We start from the raw sequence: 10,434 nt of genomic DNA on the forward strand, positions 1-10,434 counted from the left end.
AAACATAGAGGTATATAGTTTTTCACCATATTGGATAAGCATCACACCACTAAACACGCAGGGTGTACATTAAAAGATAACTATAAAATTTCTAAAGAAATTTTGAGTGTGCCTGACTCTGGCCCCGTCGCCCCCATACATTATTACTGACACTGCTCAGCAAATTCAGTACGAGAAAATTCCTGCAGAAATTTTGAGAGTGACGAGTGGGCTGTTGGGTCTGTATTCAAAAAACACACCTCAAATAGTCATTATTAACATGTTTATTTAGACACAGGAGCAGCTAGCGCGTAAGGGGTTAGCATTAGCATGTTAGCATTAGCATGTTAGCATTAGCATGTATTTAATTCCTAGTGGCTAATGTTAATTAGCACTAATTTTAGCATTGGTCGCTAATGTTAACAAATAGCGTCTCTGTCTGTCATTTTAGACAGACAAGTTCAAATTAAGTGCCAAAACTGCTAAAATGGCCGCCGCTCGGCTTCTGCCTGCTGGCTTCTGCCAGATGGATAGTTGAAAGTGACTTTGTTTCACTAACTGTTTATTTGAGGTGTTTTTTCTCAATGAGGTTAGGTCTGGGGAGACTGGTAAGTAACAGTAATCTGGTAAGTAACAGATTGTCAAGTTAGGTTAGGTTCTCAAGTCAAACCTCAGATATTGTTTGACAACATTAACCAAATTCTGTTTAAATTTCTCTCATTTCAGAGTTGAACGTGGATATGTCTTACTAATTCTGTTTGTTGTGTTTCTCTTTATTAGTTTAGGTTGTTGGACCAGATGTAAGTTATTGATTGTCAACAATAAGTCTGTGTAATTAACGGTGGAATGCTCTCTCCAGTATGGGAGCGACTTACTGCCCCAAGCAAGGGAGTTCAAGTATCTCGGGGTCTTGTTCACAAGTGGGGGGAAAATGGAGCGTGGGGGGAAGAGGGAGCTAAGCCAGAAGGCGAGGCTCTCGATTTTCCAGTCCATCTACGTTCCAACCCCACACTTAGTGACCGAAAGAATGACGTGGCAGATACAAGCGGCTGAAATTAGTTTATCTCGCTGCATGGCCGGGCTCAGCCTTCGAGATAGGGTCAGAAGCTCTGTTTCTGTTTAAATTTCTCTCATTTCAGAGTTGAACGTGGATATGTTTTACTAATTTTGCTTGTTTGTTTTTTATTCTATAACCTGTGGTTGTCCGGTGGCCCTGTCCCCTATGTCGATCTGGCAGTCAGTGGGGCTCTAGTACCTTCGGTTGTCCGGCAGTCCCATTCTCCGTAATTATTTTGTCGATCCAGCAGTCAGTGGGCCTACAATACCATGGGATTTCAAGCAGCCCCTTGCCCTGGAAAACCAAAGGTCTCCTCCGTCAACCCGGCTGTAGGCCCAATGCCTGCCAAATGGCGTTCCTCAATCCAGCAGTCAGTGGGTCTACAGCACCTAGTGTTTTTTTTTTATCCTTGATTGTACTTTGTGTCCTTCACGTGTAAGGCATTCTGATACAATTAAATGAATCTAATCAAATCCCATTAATTTCTACATAGACCCATTATTAAAAATCTACTAAAAAACCATGTCACATTATCATCAGAAAACAGCTATTTTTGCACAAACTTGTCTCATATTGACAGGGCTTTGAAAAGTTATATTTTCTTTACCTGGTAGTCCTTGATCAACTCTTCAGTGTTTTCACCAAGGTAGAGAGTGAGGCCTCTCATCACAACTTCTCTTCGGTAGATTTTAATATTCAGTTTCATGGTCAGGAGTGTGGTTTTACTACTTATGTTAACTTTAAATTACACTAGAATAATCTGTTTTGTATCCACTTAACTTGCAAGTTAACGTCACACACGAGGCCTTGAAAAAAGCCACTTGCTAACGTTCATCTTCAAATTCAATGAAAAGGCTCTACAAAGTTATGAAAACTAGAAACTAGCATCCCAACAAGCTGGCACCGTCTTATTTCTGGCCGTCCTGTTGGCTGGTGTTTTGAGCCAGAACACGGAAAAATACCATAGCCTACAACATTATGAAAACTGAAAAAACAGTAATATCTAATCTAACCACCTACTTGGCAAACTTTACTCTTGCTTTAAAGTTCAAATCAAATCAAATTTTATTTGTATAGCCCAAAGTCACAAAATACATTTGCCTCGGAGGGCTTTACAATCTGTACAGGGAGTGACACCCTGTGTCCTTTTTCAGTCAGTTCAGTCAACTCATCTATAAGCTCAGCCTCTGGAAATGTGGCACTCTGCTATTTTCATGCAGGATGTAACCAGAATGCAGGTGTCAGTTGGCTGGATTACAAAACAACGTAAATGAAACAAAGTTATTGTTTGTTGAATGTTTGTACTTGAGAAGATCGACTGGGATAACTAAATAATGCTTGTAAATGAAAAAACACACAATTTATTGTATTTTGAACAAATGCATATTAATTTCAAGAGATTTTTATTGTTGACTTCAAAGATTTTTATTTGTTATATTTACAAATGCTCAGAATCAGTTTTTTCAGTGCAGTTCGTTGTTGTATTTTCCGTGGTAACACGGAAGTGATTTAGCTAATCCGTTTTGTCTTCCAACTTATCAATACACAATGAAATGTGAATCCTATACACTACACCCAAGCAAAGGCTCGTATCTACATTAGAACTGCTGAGGTGAAAGTACAGGTTTCATCTGAATGCCATAGAACACTCATAGAAGTCAAACATATCACACAATACCATAACCAAGTAAAGCACCATCACTGTTGATCTGGTTACACTAAAAGCCCCTTCATGAAAAACTCTTACTAAAGAAAGGACATGTTTTCAACATGACTGTAAAGACTAAATTCCACCAGCCACAACATCACAGCACTTGTATTGGTCCATCCTCTTGAGCTTTGGCAGAACAGTGAACCCACAATGCAGACCACAAACAGGAATTGCTTCTTAAGGTTTTTATTCGCAAGACATAAGACAAGGCATCTAGAAACAGGCATCTAAAAAATAAACAACAAAAACATTTTTAACAAATAAGTTTCTCAGAGCTGGTAAGTTGGGAATGCTGACAGAGAGAGAGAGAAAATGCTGAGACCATCCCTCGAACGGAAGAATTTCTGGCCAAACCGTATTTCCAATCATTAAATCGGCTTAACATTGAGCAGGCTGAGCCCTTCCTGATCGTCTACATAGGCATTTTGTGTTGATAAAGTGAAGAAATGTGCCCTTGAGAGCAATTCAGAGAAACATTACTTCTGCTTTCCTCCAGAAAATTTCCCGCCTTTTTAACATGGCAGTCTATAAGGCTGTCGATGGGTGTTGTTGCCGCATCTTTGCATCTCCTGCCAAAACTATATATCTGACAGCTTTAGCAGGCGAATGTGAGTGAGACGACAAACTTACCTACGTTTCTAGCTATAAATTGTGTCTGTAGTGGGGCATTTGAGGCCACGGTAGTCAAATACGTTTTATTTTTTCACTGATCGTTGTCTCTCCTCTCCACTCTAGCGATGACATCACTCACTCTAGCTCTCGAACATTCTCGCAATACACACCTATTCATTTTTTTGGTGTGGTTTTTGGCGATTTTTGGCAAAACCGTTTGCCGAAACTCTTAGAAAAGTCACAGCACACCGATCACAGGCCAAGTCGCACGTTTTGATACCCATTTTGTGTGTGTGCGACAAAAACTCTGGGAGGAAATGCAAGCCAAAAAAACGGCGTAAAAATAATAAGTTGAAGAAGAATAAGCGCGGTGGATAACATATAGCGTGCGCTTTCAGGCACACTCAAATAGATACAATAAAAAGATAACTAGATTAAAGTAGATTTATTTGTTGATGTTTTCAAAATCAAAGATACTGTATTACATGTCAGACTTCATGTTTGTATGGAGAATCTACTTGCAATGTTGGGGGTACTTTGAATATGTTTTCTCTGATTTCATTTATTATCTATCTATCTATCTATCTATCTATCTATCTATCTATCTATCTATCTATCTATCTATCTATAGAGGTTGTTGTATGAAGTTTTGTGAAGTGTGTTCATTGCAATGTAAAAAAGAAACTTCCGCTTTCACAGCTCGGCGCTCTCACCGGAACTCCTGATCCTGGTGGGTGTGGACTTTTAACCGACCAACAACACATCGATACAGCAGCGTGGCATGCTTTGTGCTCTGCAACAACATCAGTGCTCTCTATAAAGTAACACACGGTATTTTTTATGTCTTTGTAGCGACAGAGACGCGCCACAGCTCAGGGATGTCTTCTTCTGCTTTTAATCTGAAAATGTACCCGGTGACCAAGAAAGTCGAGGAGTTGCTTGCAAAGGAGTTATTTTTCACAGAGTTGAACACGACCGCGACGTGCCTCATCTGCAGGCAGAAAGTGCTGTATAGGGTGTTCAACATGAAGAGACATTACACCATTAAACACGCGGAGCAGTATAGTAAATATAAAGAAGAGGAGAGGAAGGTGGTGTCCAATCGGCTTCATGCAGACTTTAACTACAACAAAGGGAGTACAGGAGAGCCCGAGTTGAAAGAAGAACCCAAACCTGCCCAGATCACCACAGGTACATCTCTATTTATTGTATTTTTTATTATTTTAATTCACAGTCTGTGCTTTTATTTTGAAGGTACTGAACCGGTAGTTATCGTGCACTAATCCCGCCGTGGCGTGAAAAAAGTAAATTACACCTGAAATAACGTCCACGCGCTGTTTCGTTGACGTTTATATGGTGGTTAAATAAAGCTGCTTTTTAATCACAAGACACCCAAAGCTGTGGGGTGTTTTAGTTTTGTAGTTTTTAACCCACAACACGACGGCGACTCCTGGTGGCCGCTCAATCAATGAGGCTGCGGCGCCTGGCAGGGGAAGCCGCTGCACTCAGCCATTGTCTGCACGCCAGCTAACTCACAGCCCGTGGCGGCAGTCCTGCTCAGTCCTGGCAGCAAACACCGGGGTTGCAGGTAAACACGATCCAACTTACGTGTTTTATTTTATTTTTTAACGCGGGGACATTTTTCTGTAGCAGCATTGTGGTGTTGTTGTTGTGTTTGAAGCTGGCATGCTAATGAGCTGCTAAAGAGTAGGCCGCGAAGAGGAAGAGAGGAGCCGTACCTTTGTTAGCAGCTACAGACACATCTGTGTGTAAACACACACGCAGGAGCACTAACACACGCGTGTGTCAGCGTTAAAGTTCAATAAGTGTAGCTGTCCGCCTGTGAGGTGTCACGAAAGACACAAATTCAAGCTGGTTACTGTAACTTTGGCAAACTAACGTTTAGCTAACGTTGAGGTAACGTTAAGGGAACGTTGTTGTTTTGTTTTTTTGTTGTTGTTGCTTTACCAAGATAGTTAGCATGAACACTGAAGCTCACACTGTCTCTGTCTTCAAGAACTACAAACAGGTAGTTAGTTTGTAGTTTCAGCAGCTTTATTAACGTGGTGCAGTCACAGCCTGTCAGAGGACTTTATGTCTTTATGGAGGCTTTTTTTTATTGAGGCTTTGAGCTTCATGGTCATTTTGGCGCCTGTTTGTCTGCGGTGCTGTTACATTTCAAACTGCGATACACAGGAAATGCTATTTATATCATTGAGGTAGAGTAGTAGGAAGTAGAGGTAGTGTCAGCTTGTTAGATCTTTATTCATCAGCGGTTGACAGAGAAGTCAATTTCAGCAGAGCAAAAGACAGATACATATTTGAGTCTATGCTTTTGTTTTTGTAGAAGAATATAGATACTATATTGATCAGTACTCAACTTTTTACATGCACAGGCCCGAGATACAACCACACACACACGCACTCAAAGGGCTCATAGACACGCAGCACAGTTTGGGGTTCGATAAGGTAAACTGACATCAGTCAACCCTCCATACTTTGGTCCATGCTGGTCTTGAACCGGCCACCAGTTCCCAAGTCAGATCTCTATAGACTGAGCTACTGCTGCCCCGGGTGTAGACAAATAATTAAAATATTTTATTGGGCAGGCTATATTAGGAACACCTCCTAGTATAATGCACCACAAACTACAGCTTGGATATACAGACGTGAGGTAGAGACATTTAAATTTCAGGTGTCTATAAATAGATTTAAAGTATGAGGGAAGGAAGAACGCATTGTTCTACAATGTAAAAATATACAAATAGAAAATGATCTCAGTGCAGTAAATAAAAAATAAAAAACTCTGTAGACTTTTCTTGTGTCATTTCTGACTTGTTTCCTCTGATTCTTCTCTCCACAGTCATGCCAAGTCTAAAGCTGATATCTGCGACCGACACGCAGTACTCGGCAGCCGTGCTGAAGTCGATGAACGAGCAGCGAAATCATGGATTATTTTGTGACGTCACCATCATCATACAGGACAAAAAGTTCCGAGCTCACAAAACAGTCCTGTCTGCCTCGAGTACATATTTCCACCAGCTCTTCAGCGTCGCCGGACAAGTGATCGAGTTAAACTTCATCAGAGCCGAAATCTTTGAGGAGATTCTCAATTACATTTACAGCTCCAAGATTGTCCGCGTCCGCTCCGACATGCTCGAGGAGCTCATAAATGCTGGACAGATACTGGGAGTTAAGTTCATTGCAAACTTGGGGTTACCGTTATCGCAAGTTAAAGGTCTGCCTGGTTTGTCTAAAGAGTCTGAAAACAAAAATGACACAGAGTCCACAGAGATGATGCCGATCATCACAGAGTCCTTCTCGATATCTGCGGAGGAGTTCAATCAGACGAGCAAATCTGCAGGTAACGACGAGGATTCAGACAGTGATGTGATGTTTGTCTCTCAAACAGACGCTCAGACCAAACAGAAAGCCAGCGGAGGTGAAGTCATTGATTTGGATTCAGCCGATTCCGAAAATGTAGCGTCAAAGCAAAGTGAAAAGTCAGATCAGGCTGTTGAAAAACACACCCAAACCACCATAAGAGCATCTGCTGTAAAGCCCGCAAGCATCACTTGTCCAAACCCCGGTTTGCCAAACAGCAGCCCTCTGCACAGCCCGGACAGTAGCTCCAATAACTCTTCGTCTTCCCCTGCCAGAGTTTCCTCAGGAAGCGCTCCCGCTACTCCAGCCAGGTCAAGCAGTTTTACACCTGAGCCATCGAGTGCCTCTCAGTCCTCTGAAAACAACGATTTAATGGGAGTCCACAAGAAGCATGTCTCGACTTCGACTCAAAAAGGGGATTTCAAAATAAGGCTCATGGACGTGTCTGACGGCGCGGCTAATAAGACTAACATTCCCAAATCAACTACAACAGCAAAAAAGACAGTGACGCTCAATACAGCCACAGAGATTGATTCAATTTCATCAGGATGTAAAGTGTATGCCAATATCGGAGAAAATACGTATGATATTGTCCCAGTGAAGGAAGATCCAGGTGAAGGCGGCTCTAAAGCCAATAAAGGGAAGAGGTCTTTAATGGCAACGCCTTTGAAAACTCTGGATAAAACACCCACGTCACCGAAGGTCAGCCCCAACAAGAAGAGGACCAAAACCGAGCTCGAGGATCACTACGAGCTGATCATGGACGGAAAGACTTTCTATGTGTGCATCGTCTGCAAGCGACCATACGTCTGCCTGACAAGTCTCCGCCGCCACTTCAACACACACTCGTGGGAAAAGAAGTACCCGTGTCGCTACTGCAACAAGGTCTTTGCTCTGGCCGAGTACCGAACTAAACACGAAATCCACCACACAGGAGAGCGGAGGTACCAGTGCTTGCTGTGCAATGAAATGTTCATTAACTACCAGCTACTGTCCACCCACTGCAAACAAGCCCACAACCAGGACCCCAGTGGGAGGAAAGAGAAGGACGACGCCGACAACAACTTGTACCGGCTGCTGCCGTGTAAATCGGTGCAGATGAAGCCATACTCGTGGACTACAGGCGGACCGGGCGTCCCTGTCATATCTGAGGACGGCAGCGTGCATCACATAACCAGCGTCGGCGAAGAAGTCCACTCTTCCACTCAGACCAGGATGTTGAACTGGGATGACATCTTTGTCGAGCCCGACGCTCACATTCCTCCCGACGGTCACACCCGGCCGGAGTCGACCATGAACACTCCTCCACAGGCAGCCACAGAGTTTGACTTTGTTATACCAGAGACATACTGAGCAAGCACCCGCTGCTCCATTTACTTGTGCCTTTTAGGTGCCCCCACCCCCTTTTTTCCTCTTCAGTTCCACGGCAACAATATTCGTCTGTAATTCTTGATAGTGTTAGCGTAAGGTACGGTCACGTTAGCCTTTCAGTTTAACAAACATTTTTAGGTGTAATGTGTTAAACGCGATGATGATGTCAGAGATGATCATGGTGAACTCTTTTGATTGCAACAGAATAGGAAGCGACTGCTTGAATCTGTCCGTCGTGCCGGCTTCAGTCCACATGAAAGGGAGACGGGGCGATTAGTGACAGGACAGTAGTGTATAATGTGACCACACCTTGACTCATGTTACTCTGCTTGTGTAATAGCCTTGATCTTTCATATCATTGCAATCAATGATTTAAAAACTAGGGATGGGAATTCAAATAACTACAAACAAGTTTTTACCGACACAGGTGCCATTATCGCTTCCATTCTTTATCGATTCTCTTTATTGATTCAGAGGAAAAACGGAGGCGACAACACAACCTTTTTATCATCTCCGAGTCTGGACACACTGAATGCTGTGTCATCAACTGAAGGAGATGAAATGAGAGAATATTTGTACAGCATTCAATTTTATTTTGGCACTAATGTTATTATAACATTGGATATTTACCCTTCAGCAGTGGCACTTGTGTGTTGAGTGTCAAATAAATTACAGTGTAATCCACGTTGTGAAGAAGGCACAACTAGCATCTTTCTTTCTCCTCTCCGCCATTTCTTCTCTTTGTTGCAAGTTTCCAGTACTGTAGATGCACAACGCTATTGTTTTGCAATTTGCACAGTCTGGTAAAAAACAGGTTGGCATCAATAAAAAGGGTTTGATGAGCTTGGAGGCAAACAATCTGGATAAACTGGATAATTTGGAAGCCCATCCCTAATAAAAACAGGAGTGGTTCACGACATTTAGTTTCTATGGGTAGTATAAATTTCTTTCAACAAACAAAATCTGTAATAAAAGGTGAAAATCATGTGTGTTCAACCTTTCACTGTATGAGTCAACCTCTAGTTGTTCCAGGCTCAGATTCATGCTTTTTAGTCTTCAGCCTCAAATCATGTATCAGCCGAAGGATTTCAGCTCAAAGATCTGAAGCACAAAGACATTTGAACGGTGCTCTGGTTTTTAACCTCAGGCCATGTCGTCTGAATCCATTAATGACTTTAAACAGCCCACTGAGCTTCATTTCATTAAATTGAAATGGGGTTACCTATTTAAGAATGTGAAACCTCAGCTGATGGTTTTATGTTTAACCAGGATGGCGTCCCATTTTTAAAATAAAACGGGGTTGTGTTGTGTCATTTTAAATGCAGCGATCATGAATAGTGAGGAGTTTTGTGGACTGACCATTCCTGTTTTTTCTTTGAGATTTATTTTATTTCTGTTCAAGAGAATGTTCATTTGAATCTGAAATATATTTTTTCATGATTGTTGGTGATCCCACATGTGTTGGGTATTGTGGCAGGGAAGATATACAATTTGTCAGCGCTTTGGGGGGTGGGGTGGCTCTGATTTACTGTCCATTAAATACCTGTTTTATTTCAACGCACCTGTACATTTGATTGTTATTTCTTCTATGACATATTATTTTAATGCCAAAATCTACAAGCTACATAGCATAGTGTAGAGATTTTGCATGTGCTGATAAAGACTGGGGACTATTTCAGTCCGTTCACATAGCACTTAGCGTTGGGTCTTTTTGTAACTTTTATTTTTTTTTCATTCCATTTTTTTCCGTTTCCTGTCAAAATGTAGTGATTGGTCAGTATGAGTGAAAACGTAGTGCTAACATGGAAGTCTATCATACAATAAAATCATGCATTTTTTTAAATTAACAGATTGGTGATGTACAGTGTATATTTGTTTTAATCCCTGTTTTTTACTGTTTCAGATGTATTTATTAGGATCATAGCAGTAGACAAAATGATTAATGTTGGCATTGTACAAATTGTCCCTGTTCTGTCAGTTAGCGATGAAGGTTCCCAGATGGTAAATAAATTATTCTTTTACAATTTTAACCTTAAATTGTCTTGCACTATCAGCTTTTTAAACATCTGTCTCTCCTCTTCTTCTCTAGCCTTTCAAAATGAACACAACTAAAACCGTGAAATTCACTTTCTCTTTCAAAATCATGAGCATACACCTGTACCATCCGATGTGACAGCTCTGCAATAAAATCTACTTTTACAAAGCTCGCCATGTTTCAGTTTTTGTTGACACTGTCTGCTTTATGTTTATTAATGAGCTTGTAATGGTTGTTGGTGTTGTATATTATGACCCAAATTGTGGCCAAAATATCTAACCCACC

The 10,434-nt window shown here is 41.5% G+C and overlaps 1 protein-coding gene across 2 annotated transcripts; it reads left to right on the forward strand.

Annotated features, from left to right (window-relative positions):
• Positions 1-4,085: 4,085 nt before the first annotated feature.
• On the forward strand, positions 4,086-10,317 carry zbtb33 (zinc finger and BTB domain containing 33). 2 transcript variants are annotated; one of them, XM_027282720.1, is made up of 2 exons: positions 4,086-4,550; positions 6,223-10,317. In XM_027282720.1, the coding sequence occupies exons 1-2, from the start codon at positions 4,238-4,240 to the stop codon at positions 8,094-8,096; spliced, it is 2,187 nt and encodes a 728-aa protein (XP_027138521.1). In that variant the 5' UTR covers positions 4,086-4,237; the 3' UTR covers positions 8,097-10,317. The 2 variants fall into 2 exon arrangements, with proteins under 2 accessions (XP_027138521.1, XP_027138523.1); XM_027282722.1 differs by lacking the exon at positions 4,086-4,550 and adding an exon at positions 4,633-4,947.
• The last annotated feature ends 117 nt before the right edge of the window (positions 10,318-10,434 follow it).

The sequence above is a fragment of the Larimichthys crocea genome, chromosome I (assembly GCF_000972845.2).
Source record: "Larimichthys crocea isolate SSNF chromosome I, L_crocea_2.0, whole genome shotgun sequence".
NCBI lineage: Eukaryota > Metazoa > Chordata > Actinopteri > Sciaenidae > Larimichthys > Larimichthys crocea.

Excerpts from the sequence above, each read along its gene's own strand:
- zbtb33 (XM_027282720.1), top strand. The coding sequence starts at position 4,238 with ATGTCTTCTTCTGCTTTTAATCTGAAAATGTACCCGGTGACCAAGAAA. Across the intron at positions 4,551-6,222 it reads ACCTGCCCAGATCACCACAG|TCATGCCAAGTCTAAAGCTG; the intron begins GTACATCTCTAT and ends TTCTCTCCACAG.